This window comes from Fistularia commersonii, chromosome 9 (assembly GCF_037954325.1).
Source record: "Fistularia commersonii isolate RoL2024-O1a breed Wild chromosome 9, RoL_Fcom_v1.0, whole genome shotgun sequence".
NCBI classification, from domain to species: Eukaryota; Metazoa; Chordata; class Actinopteri; order Syngnathiformes; family Fistulariidae; genus Fistularia; species Fistularia commersonii.
The window spans coordinates 3,610,623-3,636,271 of NC_141292.1; the positions used below are offsets into that span (position 1 = coordinate 3,610,623).

The following is a 25,649-nucleotide window of genomic DNA, read 5'->3' on the forward strand; positions in this document are numbered from 1 at the left end:
ATCTGCTCGCATCTCGGCCCCGATGACTCGTGGCGCTCGGTCAGGATGAGCTTTCAGGGGAATATTAGGAGGGATGAATGCTTTAAGTACTTTAGCCGGTCATGACATCATCTTTCTCTCGACTAGAAAAGTGATGACCGGCTTAAATCCCTACCGGATGCGTGTTATTTTTTTTCAAGGCTCCCCCGTTTCCATGGTCACACATCATCCCTGGCCCTCGGTCTCCACGGAGACGTGACAATCCCGCCCGGTTACGCTCGAAACCCACGCGCGGCATCCTTCGCCGACGACGTGCGATCGCATTTGCGACAGCTTTTGGAGAGGAAGTGACTGAAAGATGACATTTCAGAGACGTAACTGACAAATCAAGGCTTTGTGTAAACTTCAAATCGAAAAAACAAAAAAAAAGATTAATAAAAAAAAAAATCAATGAATGCTTTTTTTTTTTGTTGGGATTCTGTAACAGAACATATATATATATATATGCCCCCTCTAACATATATATGTATTCAAGTAGACAAATATTTCCAAAGTTCTAGGGTTTTGCTACCGATTTGAAGTTATTCAGAAGTCGGAATGAGTTCCTTTCTGTGATATGAAAATATACAATTTATGAATAACAATTGAAATAAACAAATTAGCATTATGACGATGATGATTTAAGTTGTTTTTGCAAAGACTGTTTTTGCAATTTTAGAAAAAACATTTTTTTTTTCCGCGATATAAAATTTGCTAAAGCCTGTTATTGTGAAAAAACCCACAATAAAAGATTGTATCACAGATTTTTAATCTTAATTTCAATGAATCTGTCTCAAACAGCCACGTTTTCTGACATTAATGTAGCTCTACCTGTAGCTACTACCATGTTGTAGAAGGCTTCAATCCTGTTTTATGTGTGCATTTTAATTTGATGTAGATTTTTAATCCGTGACCTACTATACAATTAAAAATCTAGATTTTTAATTCGAGGAACAATTTCATATCGTAAATTTTTTTGTAATACCATGGGATTTTGATACATTTTTTTTTATGTAATTATTTTTTTCAATTTAAATAAGCATTTTCTAGGGTGGCGACCAACCAGAGTACTGTGTTCTGGTACCTGTGCTCTGATTGGCTCAGTGTCCGTCTCTCCATCTCCCCCGCATGGCGTGCATTCAGCATCTCGCCATTTCCATTTCACAGCGGCGTGCGTTCGCTACTTGTTTGAGGGTATATGAAGTGTATACGAAAGGTTAATACGAGTATGGGGAGGGTCATAAAGCTTTAAAATGTATATAAATTATAAAATAAAATTATGGTCGCTACTTTGAAGGTGGTTTATTGCGCCTGGTTCTGGAACGTAACCCCAACAAGATAAACGGGCGACTACTGTATTCTAGTATTGCAATTATTTTTCAATAATGACTGAAATATTAAAATGTGATTAAGACACATTTCATCAACGTTAGACTTAATGAATGACTGAATGAAATACATTTGAATGTCTGTCCTGTCTTCTTTTTTAAACCTACATAACCACAGCTCACACACACACACACACACACACTCACACATACACACAGACAAAGCAACCCTACAATACAATTCTCCCCTTGTCATTTTACATCACAATCATATTGATGTAAAACATCATGTTTTTCCACCGGCGTCGTCATACCACTGACGAAACCGAAACGTGTTTTACAGAATGATCATCGGATAAAACAAAGCCTTCCTAATTTTTCCTTTCGGAAAAAAAACAAACCAAAAAAAAAAAAAAAAAACACACCCTTTTATATTGTTAGCTATGACGTTCAGCTCGGGCTGTCACAATGTCATTCTGTCACACACCGTGATTCATCTAAAAATAAATGTCTCTGCCGCTCTGTTTTCTTTTTCCCTCCGCAGTGCGGGCTACGACGCTGTCCTGGACAGAAATGTAGCCATCAAGAAGCTGAGCAGACCCTTCCAGAACCAGACCCACGCCAAGAGGGCATACCGAGAGTTGGTGCTCATGAAATGTGTCAATCACAAAAATGTAAGTGACTCAGCTCTAGCTGGAAAAAAAAAAAAAGTTGACTCTTACTCTTGTCGCTCCTGATAAATCCTACAAAGCGGCGATGAGCGAATGAGATGATAAATCCAAGGCTTCTAGAAACTGGCAGCGGAGTGAAACAGAAAGCACTCGAAGGCACGAATATAAGGTCAAGCGCCGCAAGCTTTGCTTGTTACCTGCTTTCTGTTTTCTCCCCCCGCATTTATCTCCGATCTATCGTTCCAACTCATTTCTCGGGTCGGCTTTGGCTTTAACTTTAGCGAAGTCAAGGCCAATAAAAATCTTTCTTGTTAAACGATCTAAATGCACACATCTAATTGTCTCTGTGTCCTTCTCACTTTCAGATTATCAGTTTATTAAATGTCTTCACACCGCAGAAATCATTAGAGGAATTTCAAGATGTGTGAGTATAGTAAACACACTTGTTTTTTTTAAGGTGTATCCGCATTGTAATGAGCACGATTGAATTTCTACGTGTTATTAAAAGATGGAGAGTTATCCTCAATTAATCTGGTACATCATGCGACTCATCCTGTTATTAACCTTGTGCTCATTATTTGATCTCACGCATTTTAACGCGATTACGTGAATGCAACCATTAAGCCGGTAAAAGAACGTGTATTCCGAGGCGGCATCACGTAATATAAATAGTGAATGAGTGTCCTGGTTCTTTTTTTTTTTTTAATAATCCCAGCGAGAACGAGAGCGCTGAAGGCAGGTATTCGATGTATCCTGAGAGAATTGAGAAGAAAATGGAAATGTTCTGAAAAGCTGGAGCGGTTCTGATGTTTTATCTTGAGAAAATCGTGACTGAAAAGCAATGACGATTTTCAGGGATGGCATTCATCTTTTTCTATAGTCCTTTTGCCTTAATTTTAGCTTGATATAGTTGATCTACAAAAAAATGTAATCTAAGCTCAAAAGAAAGAGTTTTTTTTTTTTTTTTTTTTTCAAAACAAACCTTGAAAAAGAATTTTTTTTTTCTTTTTTTTTTTTTTTTACATTGTTGAGAAAACATTCAGTCCCATTTGCATGTAAACAAGCAAACCTCACCAGCCGGGACAAAGCGTCGGTCTGTGACTGACTGCAGTGAGCTGCTCTGCGGATGCAGCGCTCGCTGAAGCCACGTGACCCCGGAGGGACACGGATAATAGCCGGCGGGAGGCGGCTCATCTGCGTCCTCACAACATCACACCGAAACCTGTAATCGCTGTGTGAATGACTAATTAGCAGGGAACGGTTGCAACAAGACACTGTCATTGTTAGGGATGGAGTCGCTGTTTCAAATCCTGCAAAACCTGCGCGTCATTACGTCCAAGTGTGGAGCAGCAGACATATTTCTGATTAAATAAATGATTATTAAATCCTTTCTTGCGCCTGCATGCTGAAAAATTCCCGTGTATAGAATTTAGCATCTCGTATAAACACTTTTATTATGTCTCCAGATGAATTGTCAGGGATTGAATTTGAATTATTAACTTGGCGTCCTAATATTTCTCCGGTTAAATGAGGGCTGAGTCATTGTTTTCAAGTGTTATAGTTTTTCCAGCTAATAAAACCGCTGCTATCCTGGACCTGGATCTAAATTAGGGCACGCCCTTGAAATTCTCATCCCAAATCCACATTTTAAGAAAGAAACTGTACATGACTATTTTAAATAGGCTGGATTAGTAATCCTGAATACTGCAGAGAGCAACATGCATCTCCACTACTTTGGCCTGATTTATCGTTTTTATGGTTTTGTCATTTTATTATGTACCTTGAAATGTTTTCTTCTGACAGCTTGTTTTTTTCCTCCCGCACAGAGCTATGATTTGTCTACGGTATAAAAGATGCTTCACACATAAAAACGCCCCGCCTTCATACCAACTCACTTTATTTATTCCTTCCTATTGTTTACACGGCCGACCACAAATTAGTCATTAAAATCCCTTTTTTCCCCTCAGGTACCTTGTGATGGAGCTGATGGATGCCAACTTGTGCCAGGTGATACAGATGGAGCTTGACCATGAGAGAATGTCCTACTTGCTCTACCAGATGCTGTGTGGTATCAAACATCTGCACTCAGCAGGCATTATTCACAGGGTAGGAACCACCGACAGCTAATTTCATTGTCCTCTCTCTTTACCTACTGTTTTGTGCTGAGAATACATGGGTGAAACTGCAAAAAAAAAGTTTAAACGCTCGTGTTTCGGCTTTCTATTTACGCTGATTTAACCGCAAGTGTTTACGTGACGGGAAACCAGCGGCGTCCTTCTATGGAAGAGTTTCTCAAAAGGGAATTTTCAAGGTTTACGCAGACAAGCATGTTACTGGCGGCGGCGAGCTGGGAAGAGTTATTAACTAAAGCTTATTGGAGAAGGGTTGTTGTGGCAAGTTGTGAGAGGATGGCACTTTCTGCTTCCTGGAAGATTTATGATCACTTCAGAATGTTTAAGTTGTGTTTAATATTCATATGAAGGTAGGAAATATTACAGGAGATTCGGATTATTTTCTCGAAATGGTCGCTGGATGCCTGTCCCCATGTACTGTAATTTAATTCAGCGATGATGAATCAATAACAGGGTTCTATTATAATTAATTGAATTATTCAGAATTACATTACACTCTTCATGCAGTCATATTTTCGAGCATTGTTTTGGTTGCGAAGTCCAACTATCACAGATGCCGGAGGTAAATTATAAAATAACTGTACATCTGCAATGCGTACTGGTCGTACAGATGCTAATACAAAGAACACACTTCGGTATGTTTTACCTCCGTCACCAAGTCTATGCACAAGAAACCTGATACCTACTACTTGCTATCTTTTTTTAAAAATCGTATCAGGTTTTAAAACTTGCATGTGTGTTCATGCATTTTAATCACAACTTAGGCGAGTCCCAGCAAACATGCCAGCGCGATGGGTTTGTATATTCCGTACAAAGCTTCTGATTTCGGTCTCTCTCCCTCACAGGACCTCAAACCAAGCAATATAGTGGTGAAGTCAGACTGCACTCTTAAGATCCTTGACTTCGGTCTGGCTCGGACCGCAGGCACCAGCTTTATGATGACCCCCTATGTGGTGACCAGATACTACAGAGCCCCTGAGGTGATTCTGGGCATGGGCTACAAGGAGAACGGTAAGAACCGATGATGGATTTCTCATGGACTGTCGGGCCGTCAGAAAGGAAAACACTAGTTTATTCTCAATCGGTTGAAATACCATTGGCAAATGTTGCATGTATGCGAGAAAAAAAAAAAAAACTACAAAAATAATGTCATTTCTCTAATGCTGAAAGATGCTTAGCGCTCATTCAAAATATTATGACTGCAGCAAAAAAAATAAATAGAAAAAAAACGCTACAGCTCCCTATAGTCATGCAATAAAACTTTTTAACACAGCTGTAATGCAGCGTTAACAAGGGGATTACATTACACCAGCATTATGTTTGTCAGCAAAATGTGATGTATGAATGAAATCAGTAGGAGCCAATGAACCAAAAAAAAAAAGGTAGTAGAAAAGATAGCGGGCTATAGACTAATGATCTATTCAAACAATAGGGGTGGAGGGGGAAGTTAAATTTCTTTTATAACCCAAGAATAAGGAATGTAAATAAAATCTCCAGATAATCAAACAGGTGATTGATCGGTTCCATCCACCAGTATACCAGGATAGTAAACAAAACTGCAGAACTGGTCCATCTAAACCTCTGCTTTTCTCTCCTCCTGCTGTTTTATATTTCATATTAATGGAGCGACGTGCGTCTCACTTATTAGTTCCCTCACACTAAACAACTGCTAGCTTTCCAATAACTGTACCGTCTTGTAGTTGGCTCAGTTTGTCTCATACTAACCTCTGCTTTTCCTTTTCTTTGTGCTCCCTGTCCATGTCACCATCACCTCTTTGCGTGCAGTGGATATATGGTCGGTGGGGTGCATTATGGGAGAAATGGTGCGCCACAAAATCCTTTTCCCTGGACGGGACTGTATCCTTAACGCACAGCGACTTTATCTAATGGTAAAAGAATTTATTTGCTTATGTTACGCGTGCTGTATTTATGGATTTATTCAGACTCAAAGATGGTCAGATAATCCCTTTAGGAAATAAGGTGCTTGCCAAAGAAAATGTGCATAACATACGGAACTATAGAAAAAGTGAGCATCATCTTTACGTATGGATTTAAGCATATTTTAAATGAAACTGTACTTTTAGAACCTCTTACACCCACTTTCTAGTTCACTTTGTGTAAATAATAGTGCACTTATTTCTGCCAAAGCCATTTAAGAAAATATACGAATCAGTCTTCCAACTCTCAACAGATTTCTTGAAAATTGGTCCGATAAGTTTTGCAACAAAAAATGCCCCCCCCCCAAAAAAAGATGAAATAAAATTCAGAGAAATTCCAGTGTAAATGAATATGCACCGAAATGTAGTGTGTTCTTTCTTCTGCCATGTTACACCCCTCCGCCAATTTCAAGCCTATTCACTTTTGCATAATCCTGCTAAATGTCCTCCTGGCAGCGGAAACAAAAATTTAACTGATGCTCAAATATTCCCTTGGTTACATCCTATTTGGAATTTTTCTTTTTTTTTACCCAAATATTTTTCTGCAACTTGCCTGATGTTCTCTGTGCATTCCTGAGATGTCGACTAACCAAAGCACACTCACATCTTGGTTGGTTATATAACAAATGCCAATTTAAACTGGTCTTCTCTACACCTCTTCATTCACGCTGGAGAGTATCATAAAATAAGCACTGGCAATTCATCTGAATTTTGTCTGAATTTCTAACTGTTTTCAGACATACATGTTGGATGAAATAAGGCAATGTTTCTGTTTCTGAATATTTCCATGTGTTTCTATAGAGAAGGTGTGATCCTGGTGTGTGTGGACGCAATAATTACTACCTGCCATGACTTTCTCCAGTTGGATAAATTTGCATAAAAAGTGTTAATCTTGCCATCATCCATGCCCTCATACATGACCCTGACATTGTAATTAAGCATTCACTATTTAGCATTCACAACGGCTTACTAATATATTCAACTTCAGCATTAACTTTTAAGAGTTTGGTTGAACTCACATGTAATTGTCAGGAAAGGTCAAAGGTTAAAGGCTCTGTCAGGAACTGTTAGGGCATCAAAAATACAGAAAATATATGTTGAAACAAATTGTGCAACTCTAGAAGTAGTAACTATTTACGGTTGAAAAACAATGCAAACAAATTGAAGTACAACTCTAGAAGTAAACAAATAACTATTTTACGGTTGAAAAACAATGCAAACAAATTTAAGTACAACTCTAGAGGTAAACTTGTAACTATTTTATGGTCGAAAAACAATGCAAACAAATTTAAGTACAACTCTAGAGGTAAACTTGTAACTATTTTATGGTCGAAAAAAAAGCAAACAAATTGAAGTACAACTCTAGAAGTCAACTTCTAATTATTTTACCATTGAAAAACAATGCAACAAATGGGATGGGATTTTATTCAGCCACTCTTACCACCCAGCAGAATAATACAAATTTAGTACTTAATTCACAATTATTTTTTTCATGATAAGAATCGTTTTATGTAGGATTTCACTGAAATGTATGACAAATTTCAATGTTACCACAGAATAGCCATTTTTAATGCACGACACAAAATAAACACAACATGATAGCGAGGTCGACTGCTGTCAGTGCTTTAAATCAAATGTTGAATTTACACTAAAATCGCAGGCTAAGCTTAACCACACATCGGCTTCTAAACAGACATAGACCTCTTATTGATCCGGCAAATATTTGGATTGGCCGACAACCTGAAGTCATCTATAAAAGCATGGTTTTGCCCCCCCCGAAAAAAAACAAAAACATTTTAATCCTCTAACAGTCAGATTCCAGTTGAGTAAATCTTCAACTCCAATCTCCCATTTATAATATTTATTGCTAAGATCTAAATGAAAAATCTACATTGTAGATGGTGTTATTTAATGCTCGCATGATCATTTACGTGCAGTCGTGCGCATTTTTTTCCATCGTCAGTTTATAGATTAGCTCTCTGCTGCTGGAAATCTTCATTTACTTCACAGACTTTTCGTCCTGAATTTATCGATCAGACTGCAGCTTCTCGAGTGTCTGTCAGACCATGATATACAATTGCATAGTCTGTCTGAACATGTCACATAAAGCCAGAGTGTGTTAACTGTGTGTGTGTGTGTGTGTGTGTGTGTGCGTGTGATGGTGGAACCGAAAGACAAAAATGATGAGATTCATTGTTAAAAATTGAAAGGTATGGATGAGATGAAATGCTGCTGCTTGCTAAGTTTTCATTGGAAAACAAGGTTGAATTTTAATTTTTTAGTTGGTTTCCCTGTTCGGCGGAATCCGAAAGCCTCGCTGCAGACAAAGAAGCATCGAACTTAAAAACTAGACATTGATCATGATTTTTGTGTGTAATAAAAAAAAAAAAAAATCCAATATCAATAAATCAGCTGATTCCAGTGCTGTACGATTCCTATCGACCCGCTGCTCCTGACACCAGAAAAATACAGGACAGTCGCAAATGAAAATGGTTTTAACAACAGATCCAAAGTTCGACTTAAATAAAACAAATTACCGAAATACAGACAAAATTGTTGAGAGTGTCGGGTGTGGAGTTTAACAATTGCATGTGTGGCGGCATTTGATTTTGATAAGCAAACAAAACAACCTTAATATCCGCTGATTTTTAGCAATACAAGTCAAACGTCAACCTGCAAATATTCACCCGGAAACCAAACAAGGGCCGACGTCAGTTTATAAAATATGTTGACACATATATTGAATATGCACTACGAAGAGCATTAAGTCATTCGTGAGGCTTGAGGGTAGACGTATTTGATATTTTTGAGGTTTTGGTAATTCGAGTGTGTGTGTGTGTGTGTGTGTGTGTGTGTGTGTGACCCCAGTGGACATGTGGTCAGTTGGCTGCATCTTTGGCGAGGTGATCAGAGGGACAGTGCTGTTCCCTGGAACTGACCGTATCCTTCCGCCCTCCCGCCGCTCACCCTATCCACCTTTTTGTACGTCGTCACAATCTGACCGCATTTCCCGCGACAGCGTCGAAGCACAAGATGTTCTTTTTCCAGAAACGACTAGAACGCGACCGAACACGCCAACCGGCGCCTCACGAGGCCGGCCTCGGTGAATCCGACCGAGTGCTTAGGAGCCGCGGTTATAAAAGCGTCCTGGATGAAACAAACAAGCTCTTGGTGGATACAGACCAATGCAATATTGAGACAAAGAGGAGGTGGAAGGAAGTGTGTTGCGTGCCAGCGGGATGAAGTCATGGGGATCCGTCCTGGCGGCGAACTGCCCGCCACTCTTGGGGAGAACTCAGGGAGGGGGTCGGAGAGTGTTTGTGTGGGAGTCAGAGAGGAAGTGCTGGTTGCCAACACAGAGGCTTAATGGTAGATTCTGGGAAAACTCTTATAAGTGTGACATTTAATTCTTACAGTAACTAGACTGCACTAAGGTTATTAATAGATTAACTGACAAAAAAGCTTTTTTAAATCATCTGAAATAGGCGGTCTTCACAAAACCACCTGGATAAGATTTAAGTCTGATCACAAATGCCCTGTTCCTGCAACATATTGTTATTTTAAATGAGATACAATGCATTCTGAAGCTGAATGTCTCAATGTTTTGACCGATTAGCCTTCAGAGGAAACAACTGAAGGTTTTTCCTCCAAACATCTGAAATATCAGGGGATCATCTGTTCCGTAGCTGTCAAACTCTGGCCCGCGGGCCAAATTTGGCCCGCACTGTAATTCTATCTGGCCCACAAAGCCATATTAAATGACTATTTGAGCAGGCCTGTTGGTTTAGTCTACAGTGCATGTATCGCTAATTCTTGCAAATGTCAGAATTTTCTGCAGGTGTTTTGGAACAAAAATCCCAACAGGACCTATAAATGCCCTCTCCTCTGTTGACGGTAGTCATAGCAACCTTGTGCTAATACTGGCACCCTGCTACTTTGGCAGAAAACAGGATTTTGCATGTGTGCAATATTAAGTTATATATTGTTTAGTATTAAGCTATGCTTGTTCCGTATTTAGTTTTTAAGCAAAACTTGTTTGGGTTCATTGTTACATCTGGAGGAAGATTTTTTTTTTAAAATATCAATGTTGGCCTGCGACTTTGTCCCAGTTTTGAATTTTGGCCCACTGTGTATTTGAGTTTGACACCCCTGATCTGTTCAAAGCCTTCTGGGTCTTCAAACCCCAACTTTAAGCTCTTGTAGAATAGGTTTTTAATGCTCCGAAGCCACAAATACATTGATAATAAAAGTTTGTTTTTGAATTTGAGCCCGACTTTCAAAAAAGATTTTGGATTTTGATTATTATTATTATTATTATTATCATTATTATTATTATTATTATTATTATTATTATTATTATTATTATTATTATTATTATTATTATTATTATTATTATTATTATTATTGTTATTTCGACTGTTTATATAATTTCCTACTATTATTTATTATTGTTATGTTTTACTTCAAACTCTGGCACAACAATTTCCTTAAAAATAAGGAAAAAATAAGGATAAATAAGATAAGATAAGAACAACTTTATTCATCCTGAAGGAAATTGTTGAGCCAGAGTTTCCAGAAAAAACATAACAATAATAGATAATAATAATAACAATAATAATAATAATAATAATAAATAAATAAATAATAAATAAGGTTATTCTTATTCTTATTCTTATTCTTATTCTTATTCTTATTCTTATTCTTATTCTTATTCTTATTCTTATTCTTATTCTACGCTCTTAAGAAAGGAAAAAAAAGACTAAAATAAATACACAAAAAAAGCTTTTTGTTGGATTACGGTAGAGACATTGCAGGTCTTAGCGTGATTATACTTTCCTGAATGCAAAAAACTGAGTCGACGGGTGACAAACACTCAGCACGACGCTGCGAGTTCCACGTGTCTTCCTTAACGCCGACCCTCCACACCAGACATCGACCAGTGGAACAAGGTGATCGAGCAGCTTGGAACACCTTCGCCCGAGTTCATGAAGAAGCTCCAACCCACCGTGAGAAACTATGTGGAGAACAGGCCAAAGTATGCAGGCCTCACCTTCCCGAAGCTCTTCCCTGACTGCCTTTTCCCTGCTGACTCTGAGCACAACAAACTCAAAGGTGAGACGCTGCTCTTTATCACAGCAAGGCTTTAATATTTCCGTAATATTTCCCAACCTAAACGTCCGTCAGATACTTTGTATGTGCGGTGGGCTTTGTTTGCAAAAGCAATGTTTTCTCTTACATACGCATATTCTGTCGGCATTTTTTCTGTGTTTCTTACATTTTCTTACAAATGGATAAGTCCCGAAATAATAGATGATTTCACATAAAAGAAGGGATGTAATTGTGGTATTTAAATGTATGCAATGGAGAAAAACTGTTTACTCTTTCTAGATTAATAAGATTAACATCTAGCTAATCTGCAAAAAATGGGGCTAATTACAAAGAGGTTTATATTTTCAAAATAATTATCTGCTCGATTGAAACCGCAGGGCAATTTTCCCTAAATTTCTCCTTACTCTAAGGTAACTTTCCTAATTATCTCATTAATTCAGAAAAACAAATCTGTTTTCTGCGAGTTAATGCATTATGCATTCCTACATGATCACATTAACATACAAGACAAAAGTCTTGTCAGCACATTATTCTTCCACTCTATTGGCACCATTATATTTCTAATTTTGTGCCATTTTTGATCCATGTGATCCAGTAAAATTCTCTACGAGGATACCTTGTAGTTACATATTCTTATTTGAAGAATTACAAATCAAATTAGGCCACAAACGGCCTAATTTGATGTCAAGGGAGCCGGACTAAAATCATGACCTACAAGTAACACTATTCTGAATTTTTCCTTTGTTTTATTGTAAAGGAGGTAAACAGGTAAATTCTAAAAATCTTTACATGTGATGAGCTGTTACTCTAAAAAATACACAACAAATTAATATTAAACATGAATATTAAAAAAGAATTGATGAAATTACACCCTAAAAATATTGTTAAGTCAAGAGAAAATTTGTCACTGAGGGAAAATTTGCCACTAGAATTTATTAGAAAATGGAGTGGTAGCATGTATAAGAGGAGGTAAAATGTTTACAAGGCTAATGGTGGCTATTCTGGTTATTAAATCAATCTTTTTGATTTTGCCCGTTTTTTTTTTTTGTATCGTTTTTGTGGCTTTTATAGAAATAACAAAAGAAAAGGTTGTTTTAACAATATCACTTGATGTTTTTTCATCAAAAAAATCATTTTGTTTTCAAATTTGGAAGCAAAAAGTACATTACAAGTTACTTTTTCATTTTTTCCTTGCCTTTTTTTTTTTTTTTTTGAAACCCACTGTATAAAACCTCCAGATGCATGAGAGAAAAAACACATGGGCCACACTAACACAAATTAATTTTGCCTGTTTTTTTTTTTTGCTATCATTTTTGCATTTTTTTTTTATAGAAATAAGAAAAGGAAAGGTTGTTTTAACAATATTACTAGATGTTTTTTTATCAAAAAAAAAATTTGTTTTCAAATTTGGAAGCAAAAAAATACATTGCAATGTTACTTTTTCATTTTTTCCTTGCCCGTTTTTTTGAAACCCACTGTATAAAACCCCAAATGCATGAGAGAAAAAAACGCGTGGGCTGCACTAACACAAATTCATTTTGCCAGTTTTTTTGCTATCATTTTGTGGTTTTTATAGAAATAAGAAAAGAAAAGGTTGTTTTAACAGTATCATGAGACGTTTTTTTCATTGAAAAAATAATTTTGTTTTCAAATTTGGAAGCAACCATTGCAAAATTACTTTTTCATTTTTTCCTTGCTCGTTTTTCTTTTCTTGAAACCCACTGTATAAAACCCCAGATGCGTGAGAGAAAAAACGCGCGGGCTGCACTAACACAAATTCATTTTGCCAGTTTTTTTTTTTTTTTTGCTATCGTTTTTGTGGTTTTTATAGAAATAAGAAAAGAAAAGGTTGTCTTAGCAATATCACTTGATGTTTTTTCACCAAAACAATCATTTTGTTTTCAAATTTGGAAGCAAAAAATACATCGCAAGTTACTTTTTCATTATTTTTTTGCCTGTTTTTTTTTCTGAAACCCGCTGTATAAAACCCTAGATGCATGAGAGAAAAAACGCGCGGGCCGCACTAACACAAATTAATTTTGCCTGTTTTTTTTTTTTTTGTTTTTTTTTTGCTATCCTTTTTGCGGCTTATACAGAAATAAGAAAAGAAAAGGTTGTTTTAACAGTATCACTAGATGTTTTTTTCATTGACAAAATAATTTTGTTTTCAAATTTGGAACCAAAAAATACATTGCAAGTTACTTTTTCTTTTTTCCTTGCCCATTTTTTTGAAACCCACTGTATAAAACCCCAAATGCATGAGAGAAAAAACACACGGGCTGCACTAACACAAATTAATTTTGCCTGTTTTTTTTTTGCTATCATTTTTGCATTTTTTTTCTATAGAAATAAGAAAAGGAAAGGTTGTTTTAACAATCTTACTAGATGTTTTTTTATCAAAAAAATAATTTTGTTTTCAAATTTGGAAGCAAAGTACATTGCAATGTTACTTTTTCATTTTTTCCTTGCCTGTTTTTTTGAAACCCACTGTATAAACCCCCAGATGCATGAGAGAAAAAACGCGTGGGCCGCACTAACACAAAGATTTAATTTTAGGCAGGGGCCCACAAAATATCGATCCGAGGGCCGCGAGTCTGAGACCCCCGATCTAAGCAGGAATACGTTCATATAAAGGTAGTTGTTGAAAACTCCATGATAGTCTACTTTTCACAAGGCGCAGTCTCTCTTCTCGGTTTCAAAAAGTAGAAACTTCCCTCAGCAAACTGGTTGCCTCGCTTTTTTTTTTTTGCTTTTTTTTTTTGCATCAAAGTTCCCGTCATGTAAAAGCCTCATCGATCACTTCTATTCTGGCTTCTCCCTGCTGGTCCAACCGTGTCAAAGGAAATCCAGAGAGAAAGAAGAAGTCGAGGAGCGTTTTGTTTGTTTAACACTGACAACCGCTGTAGGTACCGAGTGAAACGCGAGAGACTCGGCTTTCGGGCTCCTTGAACCGCAACCGCCGTCGGGAAAGACAGAAGATGTAGTTAAAGGAGTCGCCTACAGATTTACGGGCCATTACCTATTGATGTGTTGATGCTGAGGCGATATGCAGAGTTTGCATGCTGCTCGTCTTGTCTCTCCGCGTTCCCATTTCAATTTCTTCAGTCCTTTGCTGCTCTAAATCTATTTTTGGAGAAGGTCTGCGTGTGGAGGACGGGGTCGGCATGTGAAATATTGTTTCTCAATCTCAGTACCTGAGCGTGGGGAGACTGACCACTCGAGTAACCATTTTTAAATCTTGAAAGGCCAGAGCTCGTGATGCATTTAACGCGCGTATATCGTCATTATACGCAACAGTTTGTCTTGGTTTTTTTTTGTCTGAATATGTCTGCATCTGAATAAATTTTGTATATTTTACACAAACAATGGACCAGTGAGTCTATCAACATTCTTTTCAATGTCAGGAGAAGAGAAACATAATTTGCATCAAAGTTTTGCAAATTGCAATAGAAGTTACAAAATTTTGTTGTTATATGATAAAATATACTTTCTATACAAACATGTTTTCATATTATGATGCTAATCTTTCATTTTATAACAAGAACTTATGATCTACGATGTCAACTTTGTCAGAGCACAAAAATTTTTTCAGCTATACCAAGATAAAAAAAAGGTCTGTATCACTTTGACAGAGAAGATTTTTGGTCGAACTCTTTGTTATAACTCTCTTAAAATGCATTTCATGTTTTAATAATTGCTTTTCTAAATCTATACCTTATTTGTGATTCATATAATCATGTGAAAATTATTGGAAGTTAGAGACAAAGCAGTAAAATATGATAAAACTAAACAGCCATTGAGCAGTATTTTTAATGATTAATATCAAGTAGATTTCACTCGTTTTTTTTAATCTTCAAGAACATTTGTTTTGGTTCCAATATTGCATGTTTTTGTCATCTTTGTCATTTTATGAGAATGCTATTTTCTTGATGTTAAACTTCCAAATTGATTTCCCAAATGAAAGCGACACGCAGATATTACATTTTAGCAAAGCAAAGAAAACACAAACCAAACATTCATTCTTCCCCATCTATTCAGCATGAGTTTGAAACGGTTATTTTAAACAAATCGAACAATTCCGTCTATCATCACCTCTCTCTCTCTCTCTCTGCCTTCTTTTCTGGCTTTGTGAATCTTAACAGATTTTTTTTTATTTATTTATTTTTTTTATTTTCCAAACCACAGCTTTTCTGTCTCTGTGATTCTTAACAGATTTTTCGTTTTTTTTTTTTTTTTTTCTTTTTTTTTTTTTTAAAACCACAGCTAGCCAAGCCAGAGACCTGCTGTCTAAGATGCTGATCATCGATCCCGCCAAGCGGATATCGGTGGACGAGGCCTTGCAGCACCCTTACATCAATGTGTGGTATGATCCAGCTGAGGTGGAGGCGGTGAGTAAGACATAACCGCACATTGATTCACATTCCGAGCTAGCGGGGCAATAAAACACAAAAAAAAAAAAAAACAACACTAAAACGCCATCAATTTTTAAGCTACATTATAAGTGGGTCAGCGAATTGATGACATGGATCTTTTTAATTTCACATCTCATTTTCACTTATGATTTTGTAGTTGATATCTGACATTTCAGTATAGGGCTCGTGAGATGACACCTTTTTTTTTTTTTTTTTTGCAATAAATAATATTTGCTGGTAAAACAAAGGGGTTTAGTTACTTGTAATGTGAGCATGGTGGTGTTTCTGGTGTTTTTTTTGCCAAAAATCTGATTTCTTCATCATTGCCTCATTAGTATGAGGTGACGGGGAGATTGGGAAAAAGCCATCTGCAGCTCAATAAATGTGGACAGTTACGATGTCTACTTACAGCGATGACTTCATGACCAGCTGAAATGTTCCTGTTTGTTTCATGAAAATATCCCTCTGGTTGTTTTATGGTTCCCACGCATCAAAACGCAGAAAATAGTTGATTTTACCTAGCATGGGAAAAAAAAAAGAGGAATTAAAATAAGCAAAGTAATGCAAACACCAGTTGAGACGAGAACGTTTGACAGAAAAACAAGGGAATACAAAAGGTCGTGCTGAGACTGCATTTGTAACAAAGTCCAGCACACATGTTTCTCCCAATGTCACTTTGTCTAGTTTATCTTTAAGTAAATAAACCATTCAGATCATTCATTCCACTCTGGCATTGGCAGCCATTTTGTGAAAATGCATGACATAGTAACAAACATCCCCATACCTCATTAAATATTGGCCAGTCGGTATATCAATCCCGCCCTGCATGATTTGTGATTCCCCTATATTTCCAAACTGTTGGAAATGTTAAGAAATCGGTCGGCGCCACAGGGATGTGTTGAGCGATTCAAAATTTCAGCTTGAAAGGTATGTCTCTTTCTAAACTGCTCGAAAATGTGTAACTTTAGAAAAAAAACATCAGGAAGTGGTTGAATCTTCTCTCGAAATTGAATCATTGGCTTTTAACTGTTATTATTTGTTGTTTTTTTCATATACATGAAATCATAGACAAATGCGCAAAGCCTTCAAAAACAATATTACAAAAATATTTACAATATTTACAATATTACAAAAAATATTTTTAACTGTTATTATTTGTCATTTTTTTCATACATATGAAAACATAGACAAATGCGCAAAGCCTTCAAGTACATTATTAAAAAATATCTACAAAATATACAATATTACATTTTTTTTTTACCGGTTATTATTTGTTGTTTTTTTTTCATATACATGAAAACATAAACAAATGCGCAAAGCCTTCAAATTCAATATTACAAAAATATTTACAATATTACAAAATATGTTTTTAACTGTTATTATTTGTCTTTTTTTTCATATATATGAAAACATAGACAAATGCGCGAAGCCTTCAAATACAATATTGCAAAAATATCTACAAAATTTACAATATTACAAAAAAATATTTTTTACCGGTTATTATTTGTTGTTTTTTTTCCCATATATATGAAAACATAAACAAATGCGCAAAGCCTTCAAATACAATATTACAAAAATATTTACAATATTACAAAAAAATGTTTTTAACTGTTATTATTTGTTGTTTTTTTTCATATGTATGAAAACATTGACAATCGCGCAAAGCCTTCAAATACAATATTGAAAAAAATATGAGGCTGGTACGCTGAATGACAGGGCAGAAAGTGAGCTGATTGGATGAAGAAAAAAGAAACAGATGTTGGCGATGGAAACTGATTCACCGACAGGTGAAGAAAATGAAAAGACGAGGAATCAAACGAGCACGGACATGAGGGAAAAAAGTTATTTGAATAAAAAGGGGACATCAAATGGAAAACTGGAAAAAAAACATAGTCAGGTTCATGAAAATCCAACAGAAGAAAATAGAAAAATGACTTTTAAAAAGTCCCTGTTTGTCAGGTTTTGTCAGAACTCAGCATAACACATCTCTATTGCAGTTTATATACCATATTCAGAAGATGTTGTCACTGTACACTTGTTTAGTGTTTAATACTCGGTGGTGGTTTCAATCATGCTGTTTTTTTTTTTGTTCGAGTTGATGCGGTGTGTACAATATGGCTGTGAATGGCATTTCAACACATTTTCTGCTGTTTTCCCCTTCTCCAATATCAACTCATGCTGATGAAGGCCAGAGATCTCATCCAAATATCCATGGTAAATAACCATCGCCCTGCATCAAAGCAAGTTCCTCAATCGTAACTTGGTTGATACGAACCAAAGAGTTGTTAAAGAACCGGTTTGTGGGGTTCACCAGGATCTATTGGCGGAAATCGAGTGGAACATTTGGATTGTTGTGCTTTCATGAGTCCTTTAAATCCGCGCTTTTCATACAAACAGAACCCAGCATGTTGTAAAGCCACATTTTGTGTACGGAAAAGACAAATAAATACTGCTGATTTGGGTAATTAGAGCCTCCAGCGATTCCCCAGTGTGCCCAAAACAGTCCTGATGTCCATTTAGAACAATTTAGTATTTATATAAAAATATTGTCTGACACTCAGATAACACCTTTATGGCCAGAGAGGGAGGTCATTGCAGACTCAGAAAAAGATGTTCCAAGACTGCCGTCTGTGTTTTTAGGACCCTGTTTTTAATTATTTTTATTTTGCGAAACGGTGCCCCTTTTTTGCTTGTGCTTTTCAAGACAATATAAGACGTCTTCTCATCCTAAGTCCTTTTTTTTAACGCTAATCAAGTAGCTAAAAATGGTCCGCTAAAAATGAAGTTTGCAGACAGGTAACACTTAGAAACAAATCTGATCAGCCCCTTTTGGAGGAACGGTCGTACTTGACGGTCTTAGTTTCGGTCTGTTCTGCTGCAGCGGCCTAAAACGAACCTTTAAATGTCCCTCCAAGGTCACGTGAGAGAGGTTTATGGGTGGTTCTGTCACCTGCGGTCACAGAGCGGGAGGTTTATGGTGCCACACTCTGGGACCGAATCAGTTAGAGTGAATAATAGGATGGGCTGACAGGATGCCAGACAGAATATGGTTCATCTTTTTCGATAAACTGATGTGTTGGAAGGACATGAGCACTTAAAATATTATTATCTTCCAGATTTGATGTCAATAACTTCGAATTTGTTCTTATATCATCACGTAAATTGGGAGAACGTTCATCATTCTGCATGAATAGGTTGAGACAAAACACAATGTTTATGTTGACATAATTCTAACCCACATTTTCTGAATTTTGATCCAAATATGACAGATGTTTTTCTTCTTTTTTCGCCATGTTCAGATTTGTGTTTCCATTACCATCTTTTTTTTTTCTTTTAATTACCTCGGCATCTATTACTAATTTCAAAAATGTGCATCATCTTTCATGTATGCTAATTTGGGTGATTCTTAAAATGAATTCATAAAAAAAAAACAAAAAAAAAACACTGGGTTTTGATGAAAGTAAACATCATCACAACATCCAAAATATATTATTTTACATATTTCTAAATTTTAAGCATATTTATTGTTTTGATCCATTTTAAGAATCACTTTAATCTGTTTCAAATAAAGTCTTTTTACTTTCAAGGGTATTGTATTGTTATCAGTCTGTTGAAGGATTCCAAGTGGACATGTGACTGCATTCTGTTGACAATCCTTTTAACGAAATAGATATTAAAATGTCTCTGCTCTCTTCTTCACTTCAGCCCCCACCTCAAATCTATGACAAGCAGCTAGATGAAAGAGAACACTCTATTGATGAGTGGAAAGGTGAGAAATACCAAATCTGGTTTTCTAATGTTATATCCATAGCATAGCATGCATTGTATGTTGCAGGAATGTATTCCAAAATGACATTGCTGATCATTTTTGATAGATTTTAAATAAACTATATTTTTAGCATAAAATTCTAATTGTTTTAGGAAATGTTTGAGTTGGTTTTAGTTAGTTTAGTTTTAGTTGTAAATGCATAATTTTAATCATTCCAATTTTGGTACGCTAAATAATGTAAAGTAATTCTTCTCATTTTAATTTTTTTATAGTTTTAAGCACAAAACTCTAATTGTTTTAGGAAATGTTTTAGTTGGTTTTAGTTAGTTTAGTTTTAGTTGGAAATGCATAATTTCAATCATCCCAATTTTGGTACGCTAAATAATGTGTAGTAATTCATCTAATTCTAATTTTTCTATGGTTTTAAGCACAAAATTCTAATTGTTTTCGGAAATGTTTCAGTTGGTTTTAGTTAGTTTAGTTGTAGTTGTAAATGCATAATTTTAATCATTCCAATTTTGGTACGCTAAATAATGTGTAGTAATTCATCTCATTTTAATTTTTTTATAGTTTTAAGCACAAAATTCTAATTGTTGTAGGAAATATTTTAGTTATTTTTAGTTGCAAGAATGTATTCCAAAATGACATTGCTGATCATTTTTGATAGATTTTAGATCAACTATATTTTAAGCACAAAATTCAAATTGTTTCAGGAAACGTTTGAGTTGGTTTTAGTTAGTTTAGTTTTAGTTGTAAATGCATGATTTCAATCATCCCAATTTTGGTACGCTAAATAATGTGTAGTAATTCATCTAATTTTAATTTTTTTATAGTTTTAAGCACAAAATTCTAATTGTTTTAGGAAATATTTTAGTTGGTTTTTGTTAGTTTAGTTTTAGTTGTAAATGCATGATCTTAATTATCCCAATTTTGGTACGCTAAATAATGTGTAGTAAGTCATCTCATATTTATTTATGTTTTTTTTACAATACTCTTTTCGAAATTCTATATATTGTCTGCTATCATATATCTTCTCTTTGCTCTTACTCATTTGAATCATTATTTATTTATCATAAATGAAATCACGCTGCCATTCCTTTCTTATAACAATCAAATAGTTTAAAAAAAAAATGGAAAAAAATGACTGTCGCGCTTTCTCTCGATAGAATTGATCTACAAAGAGGTGATGAATTTTGAGGAAAGAACGAAGAATGGCGTTGTGAAGGGACAGCCTTCACCTTCAGGTACTCTCAGTGCATAACCCTAATCGCTCTGTAAGTGAATTTACTATAACCTTACTGGAGTTACCCTTGTAAATATAGAAATCCATCGTGTTGTCGACCACATGTCTGTCCCCTGCATCTTGTGTCTTTCAGCAAGTTCAATGTTGTTTAGTGGTGTCATTTTGTGAATAAGTGTATTTTTTAAATGACAATGAAGTGCTATAAATAATTGCTATGATTATGTCATGTACTGAATATTAATTGTGGATTTTGATGGGTGTGAACATAAAATCATGTCACGTTGTGGGTGCTTTGGGTCCCTCAGGAAATTTCATTCTTCGGAGGTGATTGTATGAAGTGGCGTCCTTAAGATTGGCCACAGGGAGGCAGTCTGGAATCATGTTTCAGTCAAAACTGTGCAACCAAAGTTACACACTTGAAATAACAATTCACTGCTGCATAGAAGCAGCAGTTGGATATCAATAGCATCCAAAAGAGCTGAGAGAAATGTAAAAAGATTGAATTGCGTGATATTCAGATGCTGTTTTTTTATGAAAAATGTACATTTCTGCCTTGTTTCCGTCCCGCCCCTTCTTTCACGATACTTCGAAATGGGACAGCTGATGTAACCGGCGGGCCCGACATGAAACGGATAGAAATCTTATCGGCGATCCGCCTCGGTCGGTCGAGTCGGTTACGTTTAATACGCCAAGCAAGTTACCAGAATAAGTAGCAACGCTTGTCTGGAGTTTTACATCCTGTGAGGCTGAAAGGATTTGAAATGCAAGAGTGGGCGCATTTCTTTTAGTCTGCCTCTGTCGTTCCATCTCAAACCAATTCCTCCATCTTTTCCACCTACGATACTTTGTAATGAAGCGAAACTGCGCATGTGGAAGGTTTGGGTTTATATAGAAACAAACATGATAACAATGGTGACATTAATTATCAGGATGTGTTGTTGAGAGATTCTGAACATGTGAATATATCATACTTTATTAACAAACACTGTTAAGTGCAGACACCGTTAATGCCGATGCCTATTTTTTAGCTTTTTCTTTCATTCCTGACGGGTCGATAGAGGTGACTCTCGGTTAACTAGTTCGCTCTTGCAGGGAGAAGATTGAATATGTGCCTGCAATGATTTATCCTCCATACCGAGCACAACTCCGACTGCAAAAACTCAATTGACGACTTTCACGTTCTCAAATGAACTTTTCTTTCTAGCTTTACTCAAATATTTCCGTCTTTTTGTTTTTTTTAGCAAGTGCATCGAATAATGCATTTGCAAAATACTGAGAGACCAAGGCACCTTGACATGTTTGAATCTTTCAAATATTTTTCAAAGAATATTAAACACACGTTTATGAGATAGCCTCAGGCATGTGTGTAAATCCATCCGACAGTGTAATATTTAACACCCCCAATGTATGTGAGAAAAATATGGTGCAAATCATAATCATTATCTGCATCACCTCTTCTGGCCTTACAGACAACTTATCCCATCCTCTGTCTTGGTGAATGCTTTCTATTAATGTTCTTAAATAAGCCCATCTCGAGCTGCTTTTACATCACAAATTTTCTAATGTGAAAATGTCCAATATCTAATGCAGCTACAACTTTTTAGGCCTGCTGTTTCCTTATACCTAAACAGAACTGTAGTCTGTACTAAAATTATGATTTTACTGTATATTGTGATAAATGTCCAGGCAGTAGCATTACTATAAAAATGCTTTTTTTTTTAGGAAAATCACATTAAAATGTAAAGCAAATTGTCATCATCTGTAAAATCAGTAGCAAAAAGTCGAAAGCTAAGCAGTCAATGTTGATCTAAGAACATTGTTTAATTTTTATTTTACAAGCAGAGGATAAAAGTTTACTCTTCAAGTGATGCACATTTCCCAATGTATCAATCATCAATCAAAAAAGGATATTAATTCACTCGGTTATGGCAAGAAACATGGATATATTTAAATGAATGATTACATTTCTTTTATGATCTATGGTGACAGCGGCAAAGTGGAAGAAGAGCCTGGATAAAAGATTAACGCAAAGTAATCATGCCTCAAAAATTATATTTGTTAAATATGATAACTAATCATTCCGTGTGGCTTAAAAAGCCATGAAAGTAGTCGCCAAGTTTTCAAACATGTCACCGCAACCTTAACACAGCTTTTGATAGAATATCCTTTTTTTTTTTTTTGTCCCATCGGAGTCTCTCTGTGGAGTTTGTTTGTTTTCTGTGATTGCATGCGTTTGCCCCTCGAGGGGAAATTCCTTCTCTGCATTTAAGCCATCATGGATGAACCATGAGCAGTCGGCTGCCGTCCATCAGCGCCAGGGGAATGTTTAGGGGTTCAGTGTTTTGCTCAGCAACACTTTGATACACTAGGAGGAGCCGGGAAGCCGAGAATCGAACCGGGAATGTCCGGATCCAAAGACGATCGCTGTGCAGGAAAGGCAGTACGAACAGTGAACGACTCAAGTCAGACATTTCTACAATTCAGACAGTTTATGGACATGCCTTGATATTTTTTTTTACCATCGCTTGCTGTCTGTTGGCTGATTGCGTCAGAGTGGCATAGCGGGTTCATATCAGGTAATGGTGAAAGAGGGGCTGCATCAGACACATTTGTCTCATTCCTTACTGTGGTTGGACTTGACGTCAGTGAATTAATTGCAAGAAAACTACTTACCAGGACATAAAAATGTATAGCAAATCCTCCCCGTACAGTAACAATAACTATTATTTCATTTGTTTCAAATGATACTAATTTTTTTTTTTTTACTTTATTTTGTCATACATTTTTATACATTTTAATTTTTTTTTTTTTTTTTTTTTTTATTAATTCAAATAACCACTGGCAGTCCTTACTATTGCTGTGGCAACTGCAAGCTGCGAAAAAAGAAAATGCAGAGTAAACATATATAATTCAAGAATCCCTGTCACCATACAGACACCAGACAAAATGGCGATGCACCCAAAAACACAAATACTATTTCAACAGGAGATTTATGGTGTCGTAAAATACGATATTCTCACGTAGATTCGTGAAATATTGAAGCTTTGTGATTTCCTGTGGACCCCAATGGACCCAGAACTCAATAACCCCTGTCTCATTGTAGACACAGTGTCGAAGTGGTGCCTCACAGATGTTGTTGTTGTTGGTAGCGTCCACGTATTCAACATTACTCTCACTTACTCCTCTGTGTGCTTTTGCAAAATATCCGATGCGATTGTATTTCTGCTCTTTCCTTGACCGGGAATTCTTTTACGTTGTAACCCCCTGCTGCTGTTGATTCCCTTAGCACAGGTGCAGCCGTGAACAGCAGCGAGAGCCTCCCTCCCTCCTCCTCCATCAATGACATCTCCTCCATGTCCACTGACCAGACCCTGGCCTCAGACACTGACAGCAGCCTGGAGACCTCTGCAGGACCCCTGGGGTGTTGCAGGTGACTAGCCGCCTGCCTGCGCAACCCCGTGTTCTTCCGAAGATAAAGAACATGAGCAAAACGACCAATTGAAAATGCGGGAAAAAAAAAAAAAAAAAAAAAAAAAAACGAGAAGAAAAAAAAAGAGTGAAAAGGTCAATAATGAATATATTAAGAAGAAAAAAAATGCGTCTTGGAAATCTGAAATGATAAAGTCTGAAGCCTGTGCATTGTCAAACAGCGGTGATATTTAACTGAAATAAATGAGCTGATATGTTAATGATCCTCTAGTTGCTTTGCTTATATTTACCCCACATATCTTGTATATGGCATCTGAACAAATTGACCAAATGCTTTGACTTGCGTCTCCTCTAAAGTGCATATTGGCTGGCTGTTGGTCTCCCGATTCTTTACAAAAGACATTAATGCTTCAGTCATTGTGGCAAGGTGGGCTGCCATTTTCATCCGTCATGTATAAATACTCCCTCTCCCCCTTCATCCTCATGTAAAGACACCTCTGTAGCTTAGCACCTAGACTTTAGACACCCTCATCCCCATCTGACACGATCCTCAATATAAGGTTGCCTGAACTGTGTGTCTTTATGCGATGATTCTGCAGGGATATGTACCTGCTCTCGTCTCGAGCAGCACTCCCCGTACAACTTGTAAATAATGTAATTCTGTACAGCTGAAGGGCACACGAAGTGGGACTGACGGCCAGTACACTGGAAATTTTCTTTCTTTTTTTTTTTTTTTTTTCGTTTTTAGGACAAGTGCACCTTGCCACATCACTGCTTTCCACCTTGGTTGACCCTGCCTATTGCTGTAGACCTGCATGACTAGATTTTAAAACAATGCTACTATCACTGTATGCTAAAATGAGTCTGTATCGAGACTTTTGTTTATATACACTGTAAACTAACACTACTTGTGGGATCCGGTCACAGGACAGGGCGTGTGTGTGTGTGTGTGTGTGTGTGTGTGTGTATGTGTGTGTGTGTGTGTTGAGAACCACAGGCAAGCCAATAAGACATTTAGTTCAGTATCTGTCAGGGCTGAATTTGGGACTCAAAGGGTCAGATCCCTCTAAATAAGTGGTTACTTGTTCTTCATAATGTTACATTTAAAGGGGTTGAAAATATTTGTGTGTAATAGGGCTGGGCGATATGGAAAGAAAAAAATACCACGATAGACAACCTTTTTTTTTACAAAAAAAAAAACAAAAACAAACAGTTATGTATCCTGATATCTGCTTAGATCGAAAGAAAAGTCTCATGTAAGAAACAACACAAACTGCGAGCGCTTTCCGTAAATTTAGTTTGAAACTATTTTAATGCAAATGTAGATGAAACGGTATGACAAGCATTCAACACGAGAAATGTAATGCAGCAATTTTTTTCTAACTTAATTCTTGGTCTTGTAACTGCATACTATTCTCTTGCTAGCTATGTCATTTTCAGCTGATTTTTGGGTTATTCTTGAATATTCTAATGTATTTTACTGTTCATTTTATTTAATCTTTCATGAAAGTGCTTTTTATCGATAATTTTCTATTCCTTTACTTGAACCAATTTGTGATTTGAAATCTCGCTTGCTTCATTTCTTGCAAATCCTTTTTAGC

The 25,649-nt window shown here is 36.4% G+C and overlaps 1 protein-coding gene across 24 annotated transcripts in view; it reads left to right on the forward strand.

The window, feature by feature from the left end:
• Positions 1-25,258, forward strand: part of mapk10 (mitogen-activated protein kinase 10) — a 47,684-nt gene extending 22,426 nt beyond the window's left edge. For 3 of the 24 annotated variants that reach the window (XM_086152004.1, XM_086151995.1, XM_086152006.1), the window contains exons 4-14: positions 1,891-2,020; positions 2,383-2,441; positions 3,985-4,123; positions 4,995-5,160; positions 5,935-6,006; positions 11,016-11,198; positions 15,459-15,583; positions 17,795-17,821; positions 19,313-19,376; positions 20,543-20,650; positions 23,906-25,258. In XM_086152004.1, the coding sequence (XP_086008130.1) occupies positions 1,891-2,020; positions 2,383-2,441; positions 3,985-4,123; positions 4,995-5,160; positions 5,935-6,006; positions 11,016-11,198; positions 15,459-15,583; positions 17,795-17,821; positions 19,313-19,376; positions 20,543-20,637 (1,060 nt within the window). In that variant the 3' untranslated portion in view covers positions 20,638-20,650; positions 23,906-25,258. The remainder of the gene's footprint in view (positions 1-1,890; positions 2,021-2,382; positions 2,442-3,984; positions 4,124-4,994; positions 5,161-5,934; positions 6,007-11,015; positions 11,199-15,458; positions 15,584-17,794; positions 17,822-19,312; positions 19,377-20,542; positions 20,651-23,905) is intronic. The other 21 variants (XM_086152003.1, XM_086151996.1, XM_086152007.1 and 18 more) reach the window with 7 other exon arrangements.
• The last annotated feature ends 391 nt before the right edge of the window (positions 25,259-25,649 follow it).